General features: G+C 44.9%; 1 protein-coding gene across 9 annotated transcripts in view; it reads left to right on the forward strand.

Moving 5' to 3' along the window:
- MACF1 (microtubule actin crosslinking factor 1) overlaps positions 1-26,509 on the forward strand; it is a gene marked incomplete at its 5' end in the record, with an annotated part of 251,969 nt that overhangs the window by 216,263 nt on the left and 9,197 nt on the right. For 7 of the 9 annotated variants that reach the window (XM_084652581.1, XM_084652582.1, XM_084652575.1 and 4 more), the window contains 27 exons: positions 556-759; positions 2,821-3,052; positions 3,992-4,218; positions 5,252-5,374; positions 5,481-5,582; positions 6,086-6,187; positions 6,299-6,472; positions 6,594-6,749; positions 6,905-7,102; positions 7,827-7,955; positions 8,313-8,486; positions 9,371-9,526; positions 9,659-9,865; positions 10,010-10,129; positions 10,426-10,595; positions 10,966-11,125; positions 12,112-12,306; positions 13,085-13,213; positions 14,128-14,271; positions 14,697-14,885; positions 15,301-15,418; positions 16,109-16,272; positions 17,663-17,825; positions 18,388-18,542; positions 18,842-18,916; positions 20,312-20,329; positions 23,822-23,939. In XM_084652581.1, coding sequence (XP_084508707.1) covers positions 556-759; positions 2,821-3,052; positions 3,992-4,218; positions 5,252-5,374; positions 5,481-5,582; positions 6,086-6,187; positions 6,299-6,472; positions 6,594-6,749; positions 6,905-7,102; positions 7,827-7,955; positions 8,313-8,486; positions 9,371-9,526; positions 9,659-9,865; positions 10,010-10,129; positions 10,426-10,595; positions 10,966-11,125; positions 12,112-12,306; positions 13,085-13,213; positions 14,128-14,271; positions 14,697-14,885; positions 15,301-15,418; positions 16,109-16,272; positions 17,663-17,825; positions 18,388-18,542; positions 18,842-18,916; positions 20,312-20,329; positions 23,822-23,939 — 4,102 coding nt within the window. The remainder of the gene's footprint in view (positions 1-555; positions 760-2,820; positions 3,053-3,991; positions 4,219-5,251; positions 5,375-5,480; positions 5,583-6,085; positions 6,188-6,298; positions 6,473-6,593; positions 6,750-6,904; positions 7,103-7,826; positions 7,956-8,312; positions 8,487-9,370; positions 9,527-9,658; positions 9,866-10,009; positions 10,130-10,425; positions 10,596-10,965; positions 11,126-12,111; positions 12,307-13,084; positions 13,214-14,127; positions 14,272-14,696; positions 14,886-15,300; positions 15,419-16,108; positions 16,273-17,662; positions 17,826-18,387; positions 18,543-18,841; positions 18,917-20,311; positions 20,330-23,821; positions 23,940-26,509) is intronic. The other 2 variants (XM_084652577.1, XM_084652579.1) reach the window with 1 other exon arrangement.

Below are 26,509 nucleotides of genomic sequence, written 5' to 3' on the forward strand. Positions count from 1 at the left end.
CCTTACCCACGAGTGTAGTTTGCAGACCAGTAGGTGGCAGGCAACTCTCTAAGCGCTCCACTTTTTGGAGTTTCCACCTGTCTGTCACAATGACATCTGTAGAAATCTAATCCAGCTCAGGTGTCACACCCCTAAGAGTTTGTATTTTAAATAGAAATTTTGATTGTAAACCCATGGGAGATGGATCGTCTATGTATTTGTCCTCTGGGTGTGATGATGCCATAGGGTGTGTGTGCGTTCTGCTTAAAAGAACAGATGGGCAAAGAAAGAGCAGCTCTTTATCAGAGTTATCACCTGGAGGGTGTGGGAATATCAGCTTCTTGGGGCAGGGGGTTGAAGGTGGGGAAGTACTGCTGAGGTCAGTGGGGAAGCCTTCCCGTAGCAGGCTGGACAAAGATCAAGCATGGTGGCTGACTATAATGGGGATTGGCATGTTAGAAATACCCAGGCACCATGTAGCTGACCCATGCTGGGCCAAGAGATGCCCAGGAAATCGATGGCGTGAAGTAAATACACTGTGAATTTGAATACACATCTATTTTTTCCATCCTATAGCAACTAAGAGAGTCTATAGCTGAACATAAGCCTCATATTGACAAGCTGCTGAAAATTGGACCGCAGCTGAAGGAGCTCAACCTTGAGGAAGGGGCGATGGTACAGGAGAAATATTTGACCACAGAGGCCATGTATGCCAGAATCAAAGAGGAGGTGCGCCAGCGAGCTCTGGCACTAGATGAGGCTGTTTCACAATCCACTCAGGTACGTTTCTCCTTGCGCACAAAGAAGCTGCAGTTTTGTATTCGTGTTTATCACAGCTCCCTGGGGAAGGCAGGCTCTGAAGTTTACTTCTGTACCGTTGCTTACAACTAAATGCCCATTACTGTTCAGATCTGTTCTAGGAAGCCATTTGCTGGCAGGCTGGTGCGTGGTGGGTTGATCTGCATAGTGCTTGCCTGTCCAGGGGCGTCTGGGAAGGCTGGTGCTGATAGATTTGCAAAAGCTGTACAGAAAGAGATTGAATCCTGATGTAAACAGGGTAATAAATGTTTACAGACTTAATAATGTTCCTCATTAAAAGGGCTTTTTGGCATCTGCCCATGATGGATGGGTCTGGCAAGACTGTGAGTAGCGCTTAGAGAACTGGATCTTGTTCCTGATAAGCAGGAAACTACTGTACGTATAATGAACAACTACAAGATCATTTACATAGGAGAGGTAATCATCTTCCCTTGTATATAGGCTCTGTGGAGGAGTCCTAAAAGGGAAGAACTATGTGAAGGGAAGGGCAGAGATTGTACAAATTGAAGTGAAGAAAGGATGTGAAGAACTTTCGTTGCATGCAACGGGGATTAGTGTTTGTAGCTATGTTTCACTTCAGCTAATATTTACTGTAGCAGTTTTGTCGTCACGTCTGGGTTATTTATTCCTGCGTTGTTTAGTCACTTCTCTTGGTTTGCACTTGTATTAACTCCAAGTTTTTCCCCCCACACACACACTCCTTCCGTCTCATCTCTCACTCACATTGTGGAATGTGTTATCTTTGTGTGTTGCTGCCTGTTCCTGTCTTCCCGTCCCATTTCATTGTTGTGTTGACTGCGCCCCACCATTGCAGATCTCAGAGGTAAGCCTCACCACGTTCGCTGTTCGTTTACATTCTCATTCTTTGGGCTAGATGAGTCTTAATTCATTTGATATCCAGATTCCTACTGTATTATATCTCTCTATGCAGTTCAATGGAACCTGCTAAGAACAAACTCAGACACAGGGAAATTCCATTTCGGTTGAAGAATTAAAGTCCTTAACTCTTTCGTTTTATTGCAATGTGCAAATTGAAGTTCCACTTTGGTAGTGAGCTTCTGCTTAGAAATTCAAGTGTTCCGTAGGGGAAAAAAAACATTTTACTGCTATAAAAGAGATCTACGCTGAAGCATATTCTGCCTTAGCGGGAGGGACTGGTTGGTTCACCCAAGTTTGTTAGTTTTAAGACAGTCTAGTGACGATAGAGTTTGCACCTAGGACCTATTTCCTTCTTTTTCGCTGCCGTTATAATGTGAAACTCAGTGGAAACAAGAGGCTCTCCTATTGTGCGAGTAGCAGGTCCAGTTCCATGAGCAGACATCTAGTTAGAATAACTTTCCCTTATTGCCCTTCATTCTGTCTTGTAAATACTAGATTATCTTTAACGCTAACTTTAACAATGCCAAATCTCCTTCCTTTATCAGTAAGATCAGCCAAAGCAACAGCAGAAACCTGAAGCCAAAGCAACACAGCGTCCCATTCTCTCTTCTTTCCTATACACACATGCTTTCCTCCCGGTGGTTGCAGTCGGGTTGGGAGTTGAGGTGGTTTCTATGCCAGGCTCCCCTGAGCTGAGGCCCCTGCGTCGCCAAACACATGCAGGTTACGGCTAATGTGCTGGCACATGGGTCAGGACTAGTGTGACTGAGTTTTCCTATGCCCATCCTGTAGCACTGCCCTTTGGAGAGAAGGGGATGTCAATCAGACTTGAATTCTGTGGGTTTGGGTACAATAACAAGCTGCTGCTGCATTTGGTTCACGGTTTCCTGTGCTCTCTCTGTAGGCTTAGCTAACTGCAATCTGGTTTAACTCCTGCAGCCGCTGCAGAATGCAGTTGTTAGTGACAAAACCAGTGACAGACATCAAATTGGAGGCTGCAGGTGTAATGGGCATTCTAGGGAAGATGAATTCTCTTTGAGAAAAGAGAGCAGTTTGCATGCTCTGAACATTATGCCGCATACATTGGAGTAATTTAGTACTGTACAGTCCTCTAACCTGCCTGATGGACTTGCCTTTGTTCAGTTCCACGATAAGATTGAGCCTATGCTGGAGACGCTGGAGAACCTTTCCTCCCGCCTGCGCATGCCGCCCGTGATCCCAGCCGAAGTTGATAAAATCAGGGAGTGCATCAGTGAAAACAAAAATTCCACCATGGAGCTGGAAAAACTGCAGCCAACCTTCGAAGCGCTGAAACGCCGTGGGGAAGAGCTGATTGGGCGATCGCAGGGGGCAGACAAGGACCTGGCAGCCAAAGGTACCGCACGGAAGTGCCGGAGACATCTCACGTCTGCTCGGAGAGGCAGTTTGTTATATTTAGCGTATCTAGGATGGCAAGTTTCTCATATAACCAAAATGTATCTTGTTTATCGGGGGACTGGCATTGATAGAGCAATAAGGAGCATTTGACTGCTCAGTGATAGGTCCAAATCCAGCCCCGTTCAGAGGGAACTGCAGACTGTTACCCCGTGGCAGCTCTCAGTGGGGTCTATTCCCAGTGACTTGGTTTCAGTTCAGGCCCTGAAGGGGGGGGCGGAAATGTCCACATCACAAAACCACCAATATGATTGGCACCTTTGTTGGCAGTCTTGGGCACAAGCCCATGGACTGAATGAGCAGAGGGAGGTGGTCAGGTGTGGGGTGGGCACGTGGGCAGGTTTGTAACTGTTCTCTGGATAAATAAAGACTGTATTTCTGTATCTTGGTGTTTGTCGCATATTCATCCAGCTTCTTTCTACGTTCATATTTCTGGCACTCTTGGCCACTTCAGTTCTTATTTGAAGGTTCCCTCAGGTTAAGTTTACACGGCAAAAAGGCCCCCGCGGCACGAGTCTTGGAGACCAGGTCTTCAGGTTCAGGCTCAAGCTGCGGTGCTAAATAAACCCTGCAAACGCTGGGGGTTCGGCTGGCGCTCAGGCTCTGAAACCCACCCCCGTCTCCGGCCAGCCTGAGCCTGCAAATCTCCACGGCTGTGAGTGTCCCCATCGTCCAAAGCCTGAGTCTGCAGATCTGGGCTCTGAGACTCAGTGCTGCAGGTTGTGGAAGGGTTTTTTTTTTGCTGTGTAGACAAACCTGTAAACCTTTTTCATCATCACGTTTGTATGCAGATGCTTTGATTAGTAACTGGAGATTGCGGGTCAGAACAGGTGAAGAATAAAGAGTCCTGACTTGTTTTGTTTTTTTCCCCCCCCTCCAGAAATCCAGGATAAGCTGAATCAGATGGTGTTTTTCTGGGAAGACATCAAGGCTCAGGCAGAGGGACGTGAAAGTAAGTTCCTTGATGTCCTGGAGCTGGCAGAGAAATTCTGGTACGAAATGGCAACCCTCCTGACTACTGTCAAAGAGACACAGGATATTGTTCACGACCTGGAGAGCCCAGGCATTGACCCATCAATCATCAAGCAGCAGGTGGAGGCCGCAGAGGTAAGGACTGTGGACATGTCATTCCACATTGGCCCTGTCTGTGCTACAGCTTGTAACCACGTTTGGGTCTCAAATGCAGATACAGCCAAATGTTGTTGTACCCCAGTTTTGTGAGCACCCAACATGGTTACAAATCATGCTCTCATTTTATTTAGAAACCATGGGAGAGCCGTGGTTTGGGGGCGCGGAATTTCAGGATATTGTTTCGTTTCAAGTGGAAAAAACAACAGCCTGTACCAGAGTCTGAAATGGTGCTAAAATCATCTTAGCTGTAACTACGCTGGGGAAACGCTTGTCAAGCAAGTGTTCAGAGCTGTCCGCTGCCCTGTTTAGAGCATAATTGTTACCATGGTTCTGCTCCCAATGTGGGCTGGATCTGTCCAGATTGTGAGATGCAGATTACATTCCAGTTAGACCTAAGGCTACTGTAGAATAAAACGATAAGAGTGGATGGACAGCAACACTCATCTCTATTTGAAATCATGTGGTAGAGTCCGCTTTGGATGTTTGCATAGTTGACTTTAGTTTGACTCAGGGTTTTTTTTTTAATATGTATACATCTCACCCTGGTTTACTTGTATGTGCCACTCCCATTTTATAACTAGTCTGACTTTGGTTTAGACATACTGGCTCTCTGACAACCCGTTTAATTCCTGGTTTCGTAAAACTCTCTGAAAACTCTATAACTTGCAGATGGGGGTCACCATCTTTCCAGTTCAGACAAATGCAGATGCGGTTTTTACCTTGTTATTCCCATCTGCTTGCAAATGGTGATGGCATCCCATGCATCGGACAATGGAAGAAGTGTGGATTGGACTCAGTTACCTGAAAACACATACCTGCTTCTTAATGTGATGCTCACCTGTTGGGTTGAGGGCTCATTGATCTCAGTCTTCAACCAGAATGCAAAACATTAGCTAGCCAGTGTAATCTCCATACTCTGACTCCCACTGCATGCACCGTCAAATGGAGTTTTGGAATAGCATTTACTAAACAAGCCTATTTTTTAATTTATCACCCTCTCTGAATTTAGACCATCAAAGAGGAAACTGATGGCGTGCATGAAGAACTGGAGTTTATTCGTGTGCTTGGAGCTGAATTAATTATGGCCTGTGGTGAAACTGAGAAACCAGAAGTGAAGAAAAGCATTGACGAGGTAGGAAAACCAGCAGCTCAGAGGTGGGGTACAAGGCCATGTGAAGGGCAGTGTTGGTTCAGATGGAATCGTCTACTGAATTTGGGGGCAATCCTGTGTTTTGCAGATGAACAATGCATGGGAAAACCTAAGCAAAACCTGGAAGGAGAGGCTAGAGAAACTCGAGGACGCTATGCAGTCTGCTGTGCAGTATCAGGATACGCTACAGGTGAGGCAGCTGTCGGTAGTTACTTGTATTGAGTGGACCAGCAGCCCATTGTGCTTGGCGCTGCATGAGCAGAGAACAAAAAGATAGTCACTGCCCCCAAAGAGCTGACAATCTAAGGTAGGCCCTGGGTACAATGACCCACTGAATGCAGTCCATTCAATCAGCATTTCTTCTGCTTCTCTGGTGACAATTTGAAATTGACCCAGCCTGCGTTCACCCTCTCAAATACACCCCTCTTTGGGGTGGGGGCGGCAAGGGATGGAGGAAATGGGCCTGATCCTAGTCTGCTGCTTATGCTGCGGTCTGTGGAAGGAAGGAGATCACTAAGCAGTGTGCATGAAAACTACCCATCTGTTTGCCTGGAAAGAGAAGTTCTGTTGATTGGTCCAAGGATGGCACAGTCTGCCCCCAAGCTCTGCTGATGGCCTGTGGAGTGGGTGTGCTTTCCTTGTCCAATGATCATGGAGGTCTGGTTTTCCTAGTTATGTATGTGTTCCTCTTAGGCAATGTTTGATTGGCTGGATAACACCGTGATTAAGCTGTGCAACATGCCACCGGTTGGCACTGACCTCAACACTGTTAAGGAGCAGCTGAATGAGATGAAGGTAAGCGTGCTACATTAGACACGGTTCTTCAGGGCTTGTTCTGTCTTGGAGGCAGAGTTCTGCAGTTTGTTTGTGGTTTTTTTTTTTGTTTCCCCCTCCACGCTTTGGCAGGAGTTTAAAATGGAGGTTTACCAGCAGCAGATTGAAATGGAGAAGCTTAATCACCAAGGCGAACTGATGCTAAAAAAAGCGACGGATGAGACAGATAGAGACATCATCAGGGAACCGCTGACAGAGCTGAAACATCTCTGGGAGAACTTGGGCGAGAAGATTGCTCACAGACAGGTATGGTGAAGGAGAGCTGCCAAAACCCAGGGCTGAAAATAAACCTGTAAGTCGTCAGCATCCTCCTCCTCCTCCTCCTGCTCCCTCCTGATTAACATTTTTCTTTGCTACCTTTGAACAGCACAAGTTAGAAACTGCTCTGCTGGCACTTGGTCAGTTCCAGCATGCGTTAGCAGAACTGATGGCCTGGCTGACCCATACAGAAGAGTTGTTAGATGCACAAAGACCAATCAATGGCGACCCAAGAGTCATTGAAGTAGAACTTGCCAAACACCATGTACGTACTCTGTGTTCTGCCTTTTTGTCTGGCCTTAAAGGGGACAATGGCTCCCTGGAAGTTATTTGCATTGATTTGTTTCCTTGGGATAGGGTTGGAGTTAACAAAACATTGTAGAGGCAAATGTCTAACGTGACCCAATCCACCCTGTGCAGGTGCTGAAGAACGATGTGTTGGCTCACCAAGCAACTGTGGAGACAGTAAATAAAGCCGGCAATGAGCTCCTGGAATCCAGTGCGGGAGACGATGCAAGCAGCCTGCGGAACCGCCTGGAGAAATTGAATTCATGCTGGGAGTCTGTCCTGCAGAAAACGGAGGAGAGGGAGCAGCAGCTGCAGTCAATGCTTCAGCAGGTCAGTGAGCTTGTTCTGGAGACAGAAACGTTTGTGCTTGCAGAAGAGATCTGCAGAGAGTGTCTAGTGCTGGCTTGGCATCTCTCTTTCCCGGGTGAAGGGTAGAGGAGGTGATGTATAGTGTTGTCTTCACTGCTGGGAAAGGTATTGCTACCTCGGGGTGAGTGACTTGTGTGAGCTGTCGTAAGATGACAGGGCTCTTTAGTTTTACCTCGAGGTAAACTAGGTGAGGACAGCACTATGTCCCCACCTGAGATTAACCTCGCCTCGTTTACCTCATGATGAAACTATAAAATACCCTGTCTTCACTGTCTTTTGATCTGGGGAGAACTCTCACACATTAGTTACGCCACCTCCATCCCGGTAAGAAGTACACCTTTTTCAGCCGTGAAGACCAGGCCATAGATGGGAGGCACAAACGGTCTGTAAATAGTCAAGTTACTTCTTTCCAAACCAGAGATGCATTTGTTCCGAGGGGAAGTCCTGCTCTTTAGGACGAGCCTTTTCTCTTTGAGAAGTCAACTGTGTGTGTGTGAACTTGCTGAAATGGGTATATTGTTAATTAAATAAATAAATGACAATACACCCCCTCTTTTTAGTGTCTTTGTAAAACTCTTCTCTGCCTCCTTATCCACCGTGTCAGGAACCCCAGTGTTAAACCTGAAAGCCAGGCAATGGTTGCTGCTGTCATCTGATCCCTGGCTGATTTTGTGTTCCTTAACAGGCCCAGGGTTTCCATGGGGAGATTGAAGACTTCCTCCTCTGGCTAGCAAGAATGGAGAGCCAACTGTCTGCATCAAAACCCACAGGAGGTTTGCCAGAAACTGCCCGTGAACAACTCAATGCCCATATGGTAAAGATTTCAAATGCCTCTAATTCAACTAACTTCTCTCTGAAATGTCAGCACGGAAATATGTCTGTGCCGCATGGTGTAAGTCTAATGGGGAATGGGATGAGTGTTTCTTTTGCCACTTCTCTCTCGCCAAGGTTACAGGGGACATTAGGTTTGCAGATGATGGCTGTGGACAGAATTTGCCACTATCTTAATGAATGAACTGCTTATCTCTACTGATAGCATGATGATAAATATCTCACTGTCAGTTTGCTGTCAGTCCTAACCCCAGTGTCTCCACAAACATGGAGTCTAGTGAACTGCAAATTCCCGATACAGTCTCTCTGTCTCTAATATTTTGATGGTGGTTTGGTGTAGGAGCTGTATGCCCAATTCAAAGCCAACGAAGAGGTCTACAGTCAGCTGTTGGCCAAGGGGCGATTGATCCTGCTAAGCCGCGATGACTCTGGCTCTGGCTCAAAGACGGAGCAGAGTGTCACTCTGTTGGAACAGAAATGGAACCTGGTCAGCAACAAAATGGAGGAGAGGAAGGTAATGTGTTGAGCTAAAATATGATCCCTGTTTACTACGAAAGACATGGCTTGAAAGTAAAATGCCATTAGCTCCCTGCTGCGGTAATGCTCTCTCCAGAACGCAGGTCGATTGCAATATGCAGAATCAGCCATGTGCTTCAGACATCCAAGATCAGTGCTTTTAGATCAGTTCTTTTAGATAATTTCTCTCCTGTTTACATCTGCTTAGCATGCCTTCTGACATAGGTGTTATCAGTGATGTCTGACATCAAAGTGTTAACTGTACAGCTAGTTACCAGAGCAGGGTAAATCTTAGAGAGAAAATTAAAGTAAAATTAAACGTGAGTGAACATAAGAGAGAGGCTGTTACACAAGAAATAAAAGAAGGTATGAAGAGCATTATCCAGTTCTGAAAAGCAAAGAGACACTGCTGCTTCTTAAGAGACAGCAGGCCAAATTCTCTGCTGACCGAACTCCGTTGCGCTGGTACTTTGGTCAGCAATAAGTTCTCTCATGAAATCAGAGAAGCTGGCCTCTACCCGGGCTGAATTTCTGGTTCTGCAGCTGTCCCCACTGAAGTGTCGTCTCCCTGCCGCAGAGCAGCTTGTCTCAGGGAGGCTTGTTTCCTAGGAAGCTCTGATGGTGATTATTGAGCAGTCTCCTCTTTCATGTACAATTCCTGTCCCTTTGTTTCAGAAGAAACTGATTCTGAAACAGCCACTTTCACTGAAATCTCCTCTTCTTGGTAAACAAGTCATGTTCTTTGACTGAATTGATGAGTTCCCATTAGAGAGCTCATTTCATCTTAGCTTACAATACATGTCTTTGTCTGCAAAGCCTCACATTGTGAACTTGGTGCTCTCTTGTGTTTTCTCTCCCCCTGCCACCCTTATTAAAATGCAGTCGAAGCTGGAAGACGCTCTCAACCAGGCAACAGAGTTCCAGAATTCCCTACAGGACTTCATTAACTGGCTGACCCTCGCAGAGCAGAGTTTAAACATTGCACCTCCACCCAGCCTTATCCTAAATACCGTGCTGTCTCAGATAGATGAACACAAGGTAACACTCTGATTCTGTTTTACAAAGCAAAAGTTTGTTGTAAGCCATGCTCAGTGCTTTCTGTGTCTGGAAGAAACTAGGAGACATTTCCATGCTTTTTCTTTAAATGAGAGTAAATCTTCGTTACTCTAGGTTTTTGCCAATGAAGTCAATGCTCACCGGGACCAGATCATTGAGCTGGATCAAACAGGGAACAAGCTGAAGTTCCTCAGTCAAAAGCAAGATGTAGTTTTGATAAAGAACCTTCTGGTCAGTGTCCAGTCCCGCTGGGAGAAAGTAGTCCAGCGTTCTGTGGATAGAGGCCGAGCTCTTGATGATGCAAGGAAACGGGCTAAACAGGTGAGGGATGTGAAAATGGTTGTAGAGCACCCGGCGATATTGCTTATTCTCTAGCTTTCAGAATCCAAGTGTCTCAAGCCTTCAGAAGGCCTGGAAGACACAAACACCAAGCTCTAACTGCTCTCACCTTTTGTGCAATTTCAGTTCCACGAAGCTTGGAAAAAGCTGGTTGATTGGCTGGAAGATGCAGAGAATCACCTGGACTCTGAGCTGGAGATTTCCAACGATCCAGACAAAATCAAATTGCAGCTCTCCAAGCACAAGGTAGAGGGTTTGTTTTCATTCCAGCTGTGATTAATGCCCTCAAGTGTGGGTTAGTTGGAAAGGAAGAGAAACCTGCTTCCAGTCAAAGCAGTGCAACACAGTCATTTTTCTAAAATCAGAGGGAAGAGATGATCCAATCAGAGGAACAGCATACTCCACGCATTAGTTTAACGTTACAATAGTATAGTTACAAAGTTGTACGAGAGAGGCATTTATCCCACTAAGCTATTCACTCACAAGTTTTTATGCATTCTAAAGACATTTCCTTTGTGCTCTTCTCTGGTTGTAAAATTCAGGAGTTCCAAAAGACCCTTGGTGGAAAACAGCCTGTTTACGACACCACGATCCGGACTGGCAGAGCCCTCAAAGAAAAAGCCGTGTTGCCAGATGACACTCAGAAACTGGACAACCTCCTTGGAGAAGTCCGGGACAAGTGGGACACAGTCTGCGGCAAATCTGTGGAAAGGTGAGAGGAACATTTGTTGCAGAATACTGCTGCAACAGTGAAGGACCGGAGATGGGATGACCCTGTGAGCTTGATTTATATCACACACTGTAAATGTGCTGTTGAGAATATGGATGTAGATCACAGAGCAGAGATGATGCCAAACATGGCATCAGAAATGTAAACTGAATGTCCAGCCAGTCTTCCGTAAGGAGATCGATCCGGGTGATGCTCAATCTGCAAGGAGGCTATGTCTTTTGGGGATTTGTCATGATGATGATAGCATCAGAAAGATGGGTGGAAAAAGAAACACTTTCCAATTGAACTGCAAGCAGCGTTGATATTCTGGACGGAAAGTTTGTTCAAACATCCTTTGATGCTCTCTTTGCAGGCAGCACAAGCTGGAAGAAGCCCTGCTGTTCTCTGGTCAATTCATGGATGCGCTTCAGGCCTTGGTGGACTGGCTGTACAAGGTGGAGCCCCAGTTGGCTGAAGACCAACCAGTCCATGGTGATCTGGATCTGGTCATGAACTTGATGGATGCTCATAAGGTAAGAGTGGGGGGTTTACCAGTTGCCCTTTGGGAAGCAAAAGTAACTTTAGTTCCCCATCCACTGCATAACAGACGTACCAGGCTTATAGCATCTTGGCAAGATGTGTGCTGTTGAGCTGCATATCCTGCTGTGCAGGTTGATTTCCATTGAGTAAATGCCTGGGAGACTGATTTGAAAGATGGTATCACTATTTTGGAATTATCACATAAACCTTCAGTTCTGCTTTGTTCCACCTTGGCTTTTATCAGAAAGATCTCTCTGTTTTTGGAGTGGGAGAGAGGGGGTAAAGTTTTTATCCTTCTGTAAACTCCACTTCGGCAGTATTCATCAGGAGGTCTCAGATGTAAGTGCTTTCACTTCTGGGTTAGGTCAGAGGTTCAAATCCCAGGCTAGAACTTGGGCTCCTGTTCCAAACAGCCACTGCATTGGCATGAATGGTGGTGTCCTATTAAACATGCCATCCTTTGGGCGAGAGATTAAATCAGGATTCCTTCTGCAATGCTCTGATGGTGCCCAGATGCAAGTTAAAGATTCCCATACTGCTCTCAGAAAGAGTAGAGGATATCCAGGATATCCACTTTGGTGTCCAGGGGGACAGTCACAATAAAACAAGCTCAGCTGTCTCCAGCTTTGTGTGATGTAGTGCTGATGGTGTGACTGTGTTGTAGTGTAACCCACTGGTGCGTGTGTAACCTGACTGCGAGCGGATCTGTAACGTACGCTCACCAGTGGGTTATAATGTGTACCTACATATAACCAATTCTGTGTCGAGGAAAATAAATTATACTAGCGGAAAAATGCCAAAACTGAAGCATTTCAAATGGGGTTTGGTGGAAGAAAGCAAACCACCAGTTCAACTTTATATACCCCCTATTGTCAGACTTGAAACACTTCAAGCCTATGCTGCCCCTCTTCTCTAGAGAACAAGAGTAAAACCCACAGCACGAAGACCCGTGATGGACCTTTCTCTTCTCCCTTCGTAGGTTTTCCAGAAGGAACTGGGGAAGCGGACGGGCACCGTGCAGGTGCTCAAACGCTCAGGCCGAGAGCTCATCGAGAGCAGCCGGGATGACACTACCTGGGTTAAAGGGCAGCTTCAAGAGTTGAGCAATCGTTGGGACACGGTGTGCAAGCTGTCGGTGTCCAAACAAACCCGGCTGGAGCAGGCCTTGAAGCAGGTAAGGAGAAAGAGTCTTCCAAGTTCGCTTTCACTTTCAGGCTTTTATATGTAGCTCTGAACCTGTACAAATTAAAGGGTGAGTCTTGTCAAGAAATGAACCAGAAATTTGTGTTCTGGAGCTCTTTACAAGCATTTGCCATCTTCCTGGGGGGGGAATGTTATGGGACGCGCTCTCTGCCCCACTGTGGTTACGATCCTGGACGAAGGCTCAGGAGATCTAGATACAATTCCCAGTTCTGCCAGACACCCTGTGTGGCCTGTAGCAAATCACTTAATCTCTGTCTCAGTTCTGCTTTTGTGAAATTGGGATAATACATCCCTACCATCTCAAGAGAGAGCCGTGTTGATATGCAGTTTTGGCAAGTAAGCCTAGGAAGGATAAAAGATGCCAAGGTGGTATTTTGATACATAGTAGTTAGTATATGGAATAAATGACCAAAGGTAAACTGAGCAGAGTACACAAATGGTTTTAAAAGGGAGTTTGTTCCCTTTTTCAGTGCAGCGAACTCAAAGGGAAGGGGACAGGCTACTTGACCAACTCAGTTGTTGTTTTGTTGATTTGTGTCACTGCAGCACCTACACGCCCCAGGCATGCAGCAGGATCTCATCGTGCTAGGCGCTGTACAAACACAGAGCAAAGACAGTCTGGTCTTTTATTGCCTCTGTTCCTATTAGAGACCCTGCTGTGCCTTGCTTCTTGAGTGGTGGGTAGAGACTCAGGCCGGGCAGAGACCCTAGGAGTCACTCATTGCATCTGTCTCTTGGTGCCGTTTCAGGCAGAGGAATTCCGGACTGCAGTCCACATGCTGTTGGAGTGGCTTTCCGAGGCAGAACAGACCCTGCGCTTTAGGGGAGCTCTGCCTGATGATGCTGAAGCGCTGCACTCGCTCATTGACATACACAAGGTAATCAGTCACTCAGGAATGTGAGAAAACATGGATTGAGCAGGTGTGTCTACACTGCAGTGCAAGGCCAGGGTTAGCAGAACTTCGAGTTCGCAGACCCTGCCTTTGTTAGCTTAGGGCTTGGTCTTCTACACTCATTTGTAACCCCAGGTTAGGAACTGTTGAACCTGGGTCCCTTTCTGGGGCTCCAATATTATGCAGGCCCAAGTCCAACCCCCCCCCATGTCCCAGACTTCCCAAAGGTGTGTCTGCTCCAGCCTCTGTTTGTGGTGCAGCGTGGGAAAACTTGACTGTCCAGAGGACAAAGAAAGTCGGTCCGTGGGCTTGGGGGATATTTTAAGCAGACTCCCAGATCACGAGTCCAGTGGGGGCTACGCCTGTGTTGCAGGGCAATAGGGCTTAAACCCTGGGTCCCAGCTTGACTCAGGCTTGGACTCCCCGTCCGCCTTGGGTCCTGGGTCCAAGCTCTGGGTTAGTGCAATTTGTGTGTCGCCGGAATGGGGGTTAGGCTTGAGCCTGAGTTCAAACTCTGGGCTTACACTGCTGTGCTGACATATCCAGAGCGGCCCTTCGTGAGAAGATGTGTGCCAGGAACAAAGGGCAGTAACTAACGTCTCACTGTTAGGCAGCAGGAGTGAGACGCTTGGGCAAGAGATTTTTCCAAACAAGAGATTTAGATCTTGTTAAATAGCTACATGGCCTGAGTTGGGCTGGAGTTGTAATACCAGGCACTGGTGGGTAGGGAAAATTACTTGTGCGCTATAAACCTAGAATGAAAATAACTTTAATCCAAAACTCGCAAGTCACTTTATTTTTGAGTTTAAATGAGGGGATTTTAGGGTCAGGTTAAAGGGACCAGATTGTCTCTGTTGGTATGACAACCGTTGTTGTTTCTGTGCAATCCTGCTGTCTAGGAGTTCATGAAGAAAGTGGAGGAAAAGAGAGTGGATGTGAACGCGGCGGTGGGGATGGGAGAAGTTATCCTAGCTGCATGCCACCCAGACTGCATTACCACAATTAAACACTGGATCACCATCATCCGAGCCAGGTTTGAGGAGGTGAGTCACAGAGGACCCGGTCTACTTGAGCAGAGGGAAGGTCTTTCTCGTCACTGCCGGGAAATAGGGCCAGTAATAGAATCAGTGATCAATCTCTTCTTTTGGACTTTTCTTTGTGGGGAAGTTCTCCAGCCTGTATTATGCAGGCGGTCGGACAAGATGATCACAGTGGAACCTTCCTTCCTTGGAACCTATGAAGCAGCAGGACATGTAAATGGGTTACTCTCCTGAACTATAGATGTCCTAGTCCTGTCCACTTGGATCAGTTCTCACAAGTCAATGTGCATCAGCCAGTGAACTAGCAAGAGTGGTGGCTGCCTTGTTTTCCTTATGGGTATTGTTTTCCTTCTCCTGAGGGAAAACGTCACAGAGTAAGTGCCTTTGTTTCCCATGCTGACGGCTAGTCTTGTGGATGTTTCCATCAGGTTCTGACCTGGGCAAAGCAGCACCAGCAGAGACTCGAGACTGCGCTTTCAGAATTGGTGGCTAACGCGGAGCTCTTGGAGGAACTCTTAGCATGGATTCAGTGGGCTGAGACCACGCTGATCCAGCGGGATCAAGAACCAATGCCACAAAATATCGATCAGGTCAAAGCCCTCATCTTTGAACACCAGGTAACTCCATTGCTGAGATCTGTTAACTTCCTGTCTACCCTGCTTCTGGGGCAGGGATTGTGAGTCTGACAGGCAGCAGGGAGGCCGAACTTTTTGTAACAACCACCTTTGGGGAAGAAGAAGAGTTTACTTTTATGATCTTATTACAGCCACATGTTAGTCATCCAGACCTGTCACTTTTAAACAAGTCTAGGACCTGTGTTCCACTCAGCCCAGGGAGGAAAATATCAGGACTGGAAATGAAAACCACAACTGTGGAATAGTTTTACCGCAAAGCCACATAGCTAGTATTCAGTATGTACTTGTGTGTCTGCTACGGGCTTGGAGTTTCTCAGCAAGAATCTAGAGCAGCAGCAGCCTGAAGTTGAGAAGATGATAAATGTTACAGTTCTCTTCTCCCTTTTGCCTTTAACAGTCCTTTATGGAGGAGATGACACAAAAACAGCCGGACGTGGACCGGGTCACTAAGACGTACAAGAGGAAAGCCACAGAACCAGCTCACGGACCTTTCATTGAGAAATCCCGCAGCAACAGTATGTTTGCAGGTTCTTGCTCTGTGCATCCTCTACAGGAATGCATTCTGAGAGAGAGGGAAAAACACACAGGAAACTAATTAGTCTGGCTCTAATTCTCAATTAGAAATACACCCTGCTTTGCCAACCACTTGAAATTGGCTGGGAATTGCCAGGGAATGAGAAGGGGGAAATGAGGTGGCATTTGCAATAGTGGCTGACATATGCCAGGAGCTTTATTATTCTTTGCCTTTCTGCCATCCGAAGACTCCTGATGGCTCTGATTTGAGTTTACAGAGATTTTGCTATTTTAAGCATACTGAAAAGTTTGTGCTGTATTTAAGTGGTCTGGTTACCATTCTAGTTTCTCTCGCATGACCGTTTCCTCATGTCTGATTCTTGCAGCAAAAAGTCCTATTGGCGCGAGTTCAGGAAGATGAAACCAAAGGGACAAGGAAGACAGGAGTTGGTGGGGGTGGGGACCACAGATCAATGGTGTCTGTAAAACTGCAATACCACCAGGACGGTTGTGCTGAACGTTCTTAACCTCATCTTTTCTTTTTTTAAAAGCTGCCAGCTCAGTCCTTATGGGAAAGCCTGCGAGAGATTTTCTATTTGAGAAACAAACAAAGCTGTTGTCTTTTTTTTTTCTTGGATCATCCAAACCCCCCATCCTGCAATATCCCATGTGGCATATTTTTCTTTCTCTAGGGAAATCCTTGAGTCACCCTGCCCCTCCTCCCATGCCAGTTCTCTCCCAGTCGGAAACGAAGAACCCCCGGATTAACCAGCTCTCCGCACGCTGGCAGCAGGTGTGGCTGCTGGCCCTGGAACGCCAGCGGAAGCTCAATGACACTCTCGATAGGCTGGAGGAGGTAACGACCCCAAGACGCTGGTACACAAGGGGTAGTCTGTGGTGGAAAAGAGTCGTTTACTGTACTCCCAAGAGAGAAGGGCGGAGAACTGCCTCTTGAACGGCGTTGGGCATGTCATGGGCTCTGACTGCCCTAGTCCTAAAAATGCCAAACAGAAAAGTCTCCACTAAAATAGTGCGGCTGAAAACCATATTCCGTAGTAACTGCAGGTTAACCTGACTGCTCTGCGCTACTGAAGTCAGTTCTGCTGCTAACGAAAGTCAGACCTGGTTGGAAGCAATAATAATAGTCTGGCAAATATAGTGCTATGATGTATATTTTTTTTTCAAAACCTCTAATGTAATTTTTGTTTTCGTTTATGCTTAACAAAGCAGCTATGCCCAGAAGTGAGTGTGTTTGTTTTTTGTTGCTTTTTCTGTAGGTCAGTTTGGTTTATCCGTATGAACGTTTTTCTTTGTGACTTTTAACTCGGGGGCTTTTTTAAAAGCACTAAGATGTCATTGTTTTGAGTCACCCTGAGCTCTTCTTAGCTGAAGGGCTCCTGAAAATCCATCCTAAATGTGCTTCACTAACTGAACAGTCTTCTCATGAGCAGTGATTTAAGCTAGTCTTGGCCATTGGTATAGTCTTGGCACTGCAGTTCCAGAGAACTGAATTTGGAAGCATTTTGGGGTTTTGCTGCCCAGGTCCGCAGAGGTGTCGTGTCAAGAGTCAAGTTGGTGTGGGGGGAAGGCAGGCTGACGGCTGAATAAGCATTACTTGTTAGTTTATCCATGGAGCAACATTGCTATCCATCTCAGAGGAGAAACTGCTGTCCTTCCTGCAAAAAAACCAAGCAGGAAGCTCTGTTCTCAGCTGCTTAGGCAAAAAGCGAGAGAGAACAATGCAGATATGCAGAGTGGGAAAGGAATTGGAGTTTCAAAAATAAAGGAACTAGGGCATCCTTAGGACAAGTCTGGGGAGAGAACCGTGTTCTTAGACGCCTGCAAAGATACTATTTTTGTATGCGTCTGTGTGTATGTGTGTAAATCTGTTATATCGGCATACATGTATGTTTAAAAGTTTGGAGGATACTTCACTTTTTTCTGTGTCTATGAGTGTGTGACACGTATTCGACATGGTGGCTGTCTGATGCATTGTGTGCCGTGTTTAGTTATGGAAACTGTGCCCATGGCTATGGTTTTAAGAGGAGTGGCCTAATTATGCCTCTGTTTCCAAGAATTGCTTTGAAGAGGTGTAGAATATTGAGAAAGTGACAGCCAGCCTCCAAAGGCTATGCACAGTTTGACTTAGTCGCTGAAATCTTAGCTCAGCAAGATCTTCTGTAGAGCAGGGGATGTTTTCTGTCTGTACTTTCAACTCCCATTGACTCTAATTGGTCTTCTTCCAGTTGAAGGAGTTTGCAAACTTTGATTTTGACATCTGGAGAAAGAAATACATGCGCTGGATGAATCACAAGAAATCACGGGTGATGGACTTCTTCCGGCGTATTGACAAAGATCAGGATGGAAAAATCACCCGGCAGGAGTTTATTGATGGAATCTTAGCATCTAGTAAGTCTCGATCTGTTTCATCCCATCCTTCCGCAAAACCCGATAAACCCATCTCCGAGAAACTTTGTTTGCTCCCACCCTTTACAAGGCAAATACAAGGCACGTTTCTTGCTCCTCTGTCAGGAGAGGACAGCTGTGAAATGATAGCTTGGCAATCCCACCCCACATGTTTGCTATTGTAGCGATATGCCAAGAGGCTGTCATTGCTTGAGGCCTGGAATCTATATTATACTTTTCAGAGTAGCAGCCATGTTAGTCTGTATCTGCAAAAAGAAAAGGAGGACTTGTGGCACCTTAGAGACTAACCAATTTATTAGAGCATAAGCTTTCGTGAGCTACAGCTCACTTCATCGGATGCTTTGAAACTCAAATAGTCATGTAGCCTGTTTCCTTTCCTGTGACTATTGTGGTGGAGACTCCAGGTATGGAAGCGTGTGGGTGGGTGGGTGGGTGGGGGGATATAGAGTATATGCTCTTTGCACAGATGGTGAGAGGATACAAGGAGTTATCTATTCTCAGACTGTAATACATCTCTGTTATTTGTTTTTCTTCTTCGTTCCAGAATTCCCCACCACTAAGTTAGAGATGACTGCTGTGGCTGACATCTTTGACCGGGATGGGGATGGCTATATTGATTACTATGAGTTTGTGGCTGCTCTCCATCCTAACAAAGATGCTTACCGGCCAACCACAGATGCCGACAAAATTGAGGATGAGGTAAAGGAGATTCTAAGGAGAGTGGTATTTTAGTGGGCATTATGTAGGGCTTCAGTTTTTCAGTGTGTCAACTTCTCAAAATACCTATCCAAAGGGGGAAACTTGTGCCTTGATGAGCACCCAGAGAATCACAGTGGTACTGACTTGAGATCAATGTTCAAATATTTGGATATTCAAAACATTTTAAAGTGAAGGTTGTTATAATCTGTATTTTGTGCACAGTATGTTGTGTCCCATGTATCCAGTACAAGAGATGCAAACTACGGATCCCTGACCTTTGCCCCTCTTGTTTGCAACAGGTCACAAGGCAGGTGGCCCAGTGTAAGTGTGCAAAGAGGTTTCAAGTGGAGCAGATTGGAGAGAATAAGTATCGGGTAAGAGGAAGACATCCACCTTTGCCATAATAGCACAAGTTCTCCTAATTCCTAGCTCATGTGTGATCCTACCAGGGAGAAGTGTCCATTTTAACTTGTACTGAAGCAACCTGATTCTGTCGTACTGTATTGAGATCTTACTTTTTAAAAGATTAAATCAGAATTTTTACCTATGCTAACCTCTTGCCTTCTGAGATGTTAAGTCCAGAGATTAGACCAATAACGTGCACTCAGGAACCTGAGACATAGACTTATCTTGGGCTCTGTGATGAGGGAATAACATGAAGAGTTTAGAGACTAGTTCCTTCTTCCCCAAGTTGATCTGAGGGTTTCTAGAGATGAGACTTTCTGGGGAAACTGCAGCAATATGCCCTTAATGGAGCACACTGATTCCTTGATAGTAGTCATAACTGTATGATCCTATTGGTGGGGAGCTTGCAAGTGGTTTCTCTATCACATGAGCGTGTAATGGAGGGGATATACATGGACAGATGATGATAGATGGTCTGTGAGATTCTCCTGTGACTTTTTGAGAAGAGGGAAGGCTAAGGGTCAGCATGCTTTCCTGGTGCATTAAATCTTGGATGTGCCTAATAGCACAAGAACAAGACAAACATAGATGTGGCAGTGTTCTGAGAGAGCTTAGCCCACTCACTTTGGGGATGTTGTATCTGTAGATACCTATAGACAATAACTACCTCAAAGTTTTATGTGTGTACCTTACACCTATGGTTTTCTTCACTTCATGTAGCTCATTTCTAAAAAGGTATGCAAAATATTTGTGTAATGGATCTGTTTTAAGGTACTTCATGTTTTCATTTCAAATTATTCACTGGGATGGACCGGCAGCAAACCATCCAGGTTTCCTGCATGCTTTGGGCATGGAGGAGTTAAAATAGCAACACTTGTGCACATTCAAATATCAGACTTAGGGCAAGTCTACACTACCGCGCTACATCGGCGCAGCCGCACCAGTGTGTCTGGTGAAGACGCACTATGCTGATCGGTGAGCACTCTCCAATCAGCATAATTACTCCTCCATGAGAGGCAGAAGCTGGGTCTCCCACCGACATAGTGCCAGTGTGGACAGCGCTTAGGTCGATGTAACTTACGTCTCTTGTGGGGGAGGGGGGTGGCTTTGTCACACGGTTGTGTAAACGAGCCCTTATTTGTGAATTTTGAAGCGATGAATTACAACTTCTGCTGTAGGGACAGAAAAGAACAGTTAGCATGTCAAATAACATCAAGTACCCTGATTTTTAACTACCTGTAGTTAACTAAGATTTTCATGATTGTTGCATTGTTAAATCCTATAAAATGTTTTCTTGTTTTTCTCCCCCTCTTCCTCTTTTCTCCATCTGATCTTCTCCCCACCCAAATTCTTTCTCTCCGTAGTTCTTCCTCGGCAATCAGGTACAGTGTGCCTTGCAATGCTGTCTCTCATTCTTTTAACAAACATGGCTTGGTGTGTGTTTATAATACCAATCTTTCTCTTGTTGCTGTGGGAAGATGTGATCTAAAGAATGGTGTGTTAGAGTTGGTTGTGTTACTTGGCAGAGTATGGTATACAGAGTGATGTTTACCTGAAAATGCGATACCAAATGGCAAAACTCCTTGGAGGAAAGAATTAAAATGTTTAATGGGAAAATCAGAAATCTACAAAGATGGAGAGATTTAGCCTCCAAATTGCTTCTTCCTCTGATGCCCCAGTGGTATTAGAGGTTATGGCATCATTCATGTGAAAGGGAACGTGTAAGGTCCCAGTGCTCATGGTGGAATTGTCAGAGAAGAACATTGTCTCACGCTTCTAACTCTACTGCTAGAGGAATCATAGGACTGGAAGGGACCTTGAGAGGTCATCTAGTCCGGTCCCCTGCACTCAAGGCAGGGCTAATTATTCTATTGTAACACTCTTCACAAAATTTATCCAGGCTAACATTTTCTGAACACAGACTGTATACCAGGATCTGGATGGGTTTGACTATAACGCAGTCACTATGGAATGAGAATGCTGCATTCACATGATCAGTCTCTTAGGCAACAATAACTAAACCCTCATCCCCTGCTTCACCGACTTTGAGTAACTCATAACTGGAAGAAAGTTCGTGAAAAATTGCATGTACCTACTCTTATATTCTGTTCTGTGATTAATATTATGGTAACTGAAGGCTGACAAGAACACAGGAACCCCATTGATAAAGGGACTGGAGTAATGTGTTTCATCACAAAAATGCAGCCTCCGTTTGAACAATGAAGGAAATCCATTTATTTTAACTACTGAGGATTTTTAACTTGAAGAGCTGGACTCTAAATGTGGTGCCATGAAGTAAGGGAATGTGAATTTCTTGAGTGAAGGAAAGGATAGAAACCAGTTCCCCATTTATTCTAGCTAGGTGACTAGACAAATCTTTGAAGGGAACTATAAAACTGTATCTGATTATTAACAATAAATTTTTAATTAATGTTACAAGACTGGAGCAAATTATGTAACTTGTATTTTTAACATGGAGGGTCAGATTCTCCACTCTGCTATGTTGGAGTGAAGGGGCTACAAAATTAGTGTATCCAGCTAGCTGAGGATTTCCCTAGCATGGAGGAATTACTCAGTTAGTATAGAACCAGTGCAGCAAAGGGGCATAGCCAGAGAGCCCTTGTCCTCCAGTGAGCCTCAGCAGGCATAAATAGCTCTTTCTGGCTATAGCTAGTTGGCGTAGCAGCTGCGCCAGGAGAGGTGTGTTGCCCCAGGTGTACCCATCACACACTGGGTGCAGCTGAGAATTTAGCCTAGAAACTTTGAGACCAAAAATCATTGTCTCTGAAGCCAGACAGCCTACCTTTCCAGCACTCCAGCTCCTGACTGCTTAGCGCTAAAGATCTTCCATTCTGTTGCTCATTGGTTCTCCAGAGAGCAGAACTGAGAATCCTACTGCTCTAAAACTAACTAAACTCCAGCCTCCACTTGCTGGGGAGAGCATGGAAGCAGGATCCCTTCATGAACAGACACGGCCTGCAGCTACAGATTGAAAGAGAGCCCTAGAGATCCCCATAGCTCAGTCCCAAGCCTGAGAGCAAAGGGAAAATCTGAAATGAGGCTCATGCATGAAACTCTTTGAGAAAGGGCTGTGCAGAACAGGGGAGTTGTAGTCTCAGGAGAGTAGGGGGCATGTGAGGTGTTTGGAACAGGAAAAGGAACCCTTAATCCTGCTTTGTTCCAATACCCCCTAGCACTCTCTTTCTGCAGAAATCAATCTAGATGTGTCTTGAACTCATCTGTAATTTTTTTTTACCTCAGTTACCTCCCCAGTAAGTGTTTAGCATCATTTGCATGAAGTAATTCTGCCCAAGTTTCCCCTAGTTACGCCTCATTTCCTAAAGTTTCCATTATGTCTCCTGTTTTTTTAATTCCTTCTCCATGTTAAAAAGAGAGTCTAATTTATCAATGCCTTCATAATTCTGAAATCCTCTATTAGATCATGTTGAAGTATCCCCCTTTTCAAAGGCAATCAACCCAGTCTCCTTCGTTTTCCCTCATTGCTTCAGCTCCTAAGACAGGGTGGAATTTTTGCTGCTCTTTATGATAGCCTGTATGGTACATGGACCAGTACTGTTCACAGTAGTCCAGGTGGGGTTCTGCTAGATGTCTGAATGTCCATGTAAATATTAGGAGAAGATGGCTCTGAAGAGAAGCACGTGCATGGTGGTGGATGAAAATGTCTCATAAACGGTAGCACAGGGGAACTGGAAAGAGATGTGTGATTTTGTTGATTCAGGGGCACACTTGATGATTGTTCGAAATTGGGGAGATTTTAAATTCCTAATGAACATTATAATCACTGGTTTCAGAGTAGCAGCCGTGTTAGTCTGTATTCGCAAAAAGAAAAGGAGTACATCCGATGATGCATCCGATGAAGTGAGCTGTAGCTCACAAAAGCTCATGCTCAAATAAGTTGGTTAGTCTCTAAGGTGCCACTAGTACTCCTTTTCTTTTTATTACAATCACTAATAAGCATTCTGGGACTCGAACCTTAGATTTCTATGTTCTAGATTCACTATCATTGGGTGACTCTCCTGTGGGAGTTCTCTGGCTGGTTGAGGCTTGGTGAAATGCTCACACCTCAGACTTGGTGAAGAGGTTTCATTCACAGTGCTGATGCTGCACTGCTAGCATTTGCTATGCCAGCCTTCAGTGACGTGTCAGATGTCTCTTTTCAAAGTGGACTGTGTCAGGAGTGTCGGTGGGCAGTGTGGTCTAATGGATAGAGCACTGGGAGCGGGACTCCGGTGGCTGGGCTCTACTCTGGGCTCTGCCACTGGCCTGCTACATGACCAGAGGCAAGTCACTTCCCCACCCTGTGCCTCAGTGTCCTCATCTGTAAAATGGGGATGATGGTGCTATGACCTCCCACTTTGTAAAGTGCTTTGAGATCTACTAATGAAAGCACTACATAAGAGCTAAGTGCGATTATTATTATTATTCATGAAATGAAAGGCAGAGCAATAAAATTCTGTTTCTTTGGGTAAAACCCTCAAAACATCAAATTTAGAAACTCTCATTTGCTACCTGGCCATCCTTTGACCTGCATTTGAATTTCTCAGCTTTCTTTTTTTGGCATTAGCCCTAGAGAATCTTGTTAGTAGCATTATCCTGAGTTTCTTTAGATGAAAAAATTCTCATAAATTGACACCAAAGTGAATTGATTCCCACATAACATATAGCCTTTTGATATATTTGGAGAAGCCTTAAACATTAATAAGAGCTTTGAAAATGTTTAGGGTTACAGGTAGCACTTCAAATAGTCCCCAGTGCAGTTATATTACTAACCCTGACGCAGTCTGTTTTGGAGAGGAGCAGTGTCTCCATTTTATAGCCCTATTGCTTGAACTGCTTCTCTGTTGGTTCCACAGTTCGGTGATTCCCAGCAGTTGCGACTGGTCCGTATTTTGCGCAGCACTGTCATGGTTCGAGTTGGAGGAGGATGGATGGCCCTGGATGAATTTTTAGTGAAAAATGACCCTTGCAGAGGTAAGAAAGAACCTGTTTCTCAGGGACCTTTCATCTCCACAATAGTTGTGAAGTTGCCAGGTAGCACAAGATGCTTCATTGAAGCAGATTTAATCAATCTGTGGGCTTGTGCAAATAAAGGAAGATCTGGAGAAAATAAGCACTAAAAAAAACCCCAAGCTTATTTATTGCAAGTCTATCAATATTTGGTCGTGTTCTTAAAGCCCCAGCTTCTGGAGTCATGTGAATAGGTGAGAATCTCAGTTTTCATTTCAGAGGAAACAAACAAGTTCATCGCCCTCCTGGTTGCTGAGAAAAGCTTGAAAATGTGATCTGAGTGCACCTGAAAGTTCAAAAATCAGAAAGCAAATAAAAAAAACTCTGTGTATTGTTTGTGTAAAATCACATGATTTTAAGCCAATTGCATAATTTTTGAGCACCTGGGGATGGCAGTATTGCAGTATGAACCCTTTGCAAAGGGTCTTCCAGAAAATCCAAACCTTGAGCATCAAGGAGTTAAAATTAGTTACCCTGAATAAAAAGAAAATCCCTTTTACTAAAAATTATTTTGTTAACATCCTTTTTTTTTCCATACAAATTTGCTGGCCATTTCTTTTTCGTAGTTTAAACCCCTCATTTTGATTTGTTGTCTGCACTCTTCGACGATGGCCAAAAGCTGGTGTCTTCTGTGTGTTTTCCTTTGGGTTGCTGGCATGTGCCGAATTCAGCAGAACTCCTGCCTTCGTGGACTTGTGTATCTTTTACAACAAACAGTTGTCAGTGTGGATTCCACTGTAAATGTTACTGTTACAAATCTAATGTGCTGATAGATGACCAGTGTGTTAGAGAAATCTAATAAAAACCATTCCAATTCCATACAAACGTAGGTAAAATCAGGTGTAAGAAGCCTCTAGACAAGAATATAATCTCTCTTGCTGATAAATGTGATTCTAATGTGCTGCACCCTCCAGAAAGAAAACCCTCACATTGTGTTTTTAGGGACAATGGTGCTGTTTCCAGAAGCTCTGTGTGTGTATGCCTAAAAAATTTCCTGCAAGATTCCGGTTGCCAACTCTTCCTTCCCCGCCTCTCAAAATGGCAGCGCTGAATGGGGTGAAAAAGAACTGTCCTTCAACTGTGCATTTCTTTCTTGACCAGTTTCTGCTTTCTCCTGCTCTCAGTTTCCTTGTATGTGTGTGTTTTTCTTTGTTCTAGTTCACCACCCTGGAAGTAAAATAAAGCGCTCTGATTCCAGCTCTTCGATTGCCAGTCAGTCTCCGATAGGTTGGCGTTACTTTTGCTTTATCACTCTTGCCGGCACCCCCCCTCTCCCATCATTAAGAATGGCTTTGCTTCTTAACCAGCCCGCCTGCCCCACCACATCTGCTGCCTTTGTGATGCTGAGACAGTGTTGATAATATCAAGAATATTCTAGTTGAGACATTTTTAAACAGGTTTTAACTAAATCGACTCTCCAAAAATTGAGTGGCATGTCAGAAACCGGAAAAAACACACGCACTATATGTCTGTTCAAACTCAGATTCATAGTTAGACATATTGATCGTTGTGCTTTCTATATCTTAGATACTTATCTGGCCTCCATTACCGCAGTATCTGAATACCTCACAATCTTAATATATTTCCTTGTGAGGTATTGTAGTAGTAGTCCCAATTACGGATGGGAAACTGAGGCAGATGGATTAATTGAGTTGACCAAGGTGTCACAGAGCAGTTGTGGCAGAACTGAGAATTGAACCCAGCTCTCCCATGTCTAAAGCTAGTGCCCTACTCACTGGACCATCCTTCCTTTTTTACTGAGTTCAGCTCCCAGGGATCTTATTTCAGTTTATCTGAAAAGAGTTGATTTTTTTAATCAGAAACATTTGGAAATAAACAAGGGAAGCTTAACAATTTTTATGACTGGAAAACTGAACCATGTACTGCATGGAAAAATTGGAGACAGTGATTTTTCTCTGGATTTTGAAATGTTGCATCAGTGAGATTCTCCTGGATCAGTATTTTTCTGTGGTAGAAAAAGGTCAGAGTTAATCACAGACGGTCCCTTTCTCAGACGTCTTGATACAGAGAGAGTTCATTGGGGCTTGATGTGTGACTTTCATTTGAAATGAATAAGATGAATCCAGTGCTTCAGTTTACATATTTATTTCTATTGATAAAATAAGAAGTTCCCACGTCAAGTCCTGGACACCGTCATACTGTATTTCAGCTCCTATTATTCCTTTTTAGATGTTTCTAGATGTCAGAATAGACTATGGTGATGGTACATGAGGCTGGAGTTTCAAAAACCTACTCCACAGGGAGTTTCGAAAACACTTGGTTGTCTTGGGTTTAGTTTTCATGTGCTTGTGTAGACAGCCTGGGAGCTCGCCTTGTACCTCATGTATTCCTATTCTGTGCAGACAGTGAAGCAGCTTGTGATTGTGCTGTACAATATACTATGGCCAGATGCTACCTGTCTTGAGGTGAATTGCAGAGAGTGGTTTCTTCAGACCATTTCTGGACATCTTCCTTTTAAAAAATAATTTGTATTACAAGAGTGCTTAGAAACGCCTACCTGCGAGGTCCTATGC

This window comes from Lepidochelys olivacea, assembly GCF_965140295.1.
Source record: "Lepidochelys olivacea isolate rLepOli2 genome assembly, chromosome: 19".
NCBI lineage: Eukaryota > Metazoa > Chordata > Testudines > Cheloniidae > Lepidochelys > Lepidochelys olivacea.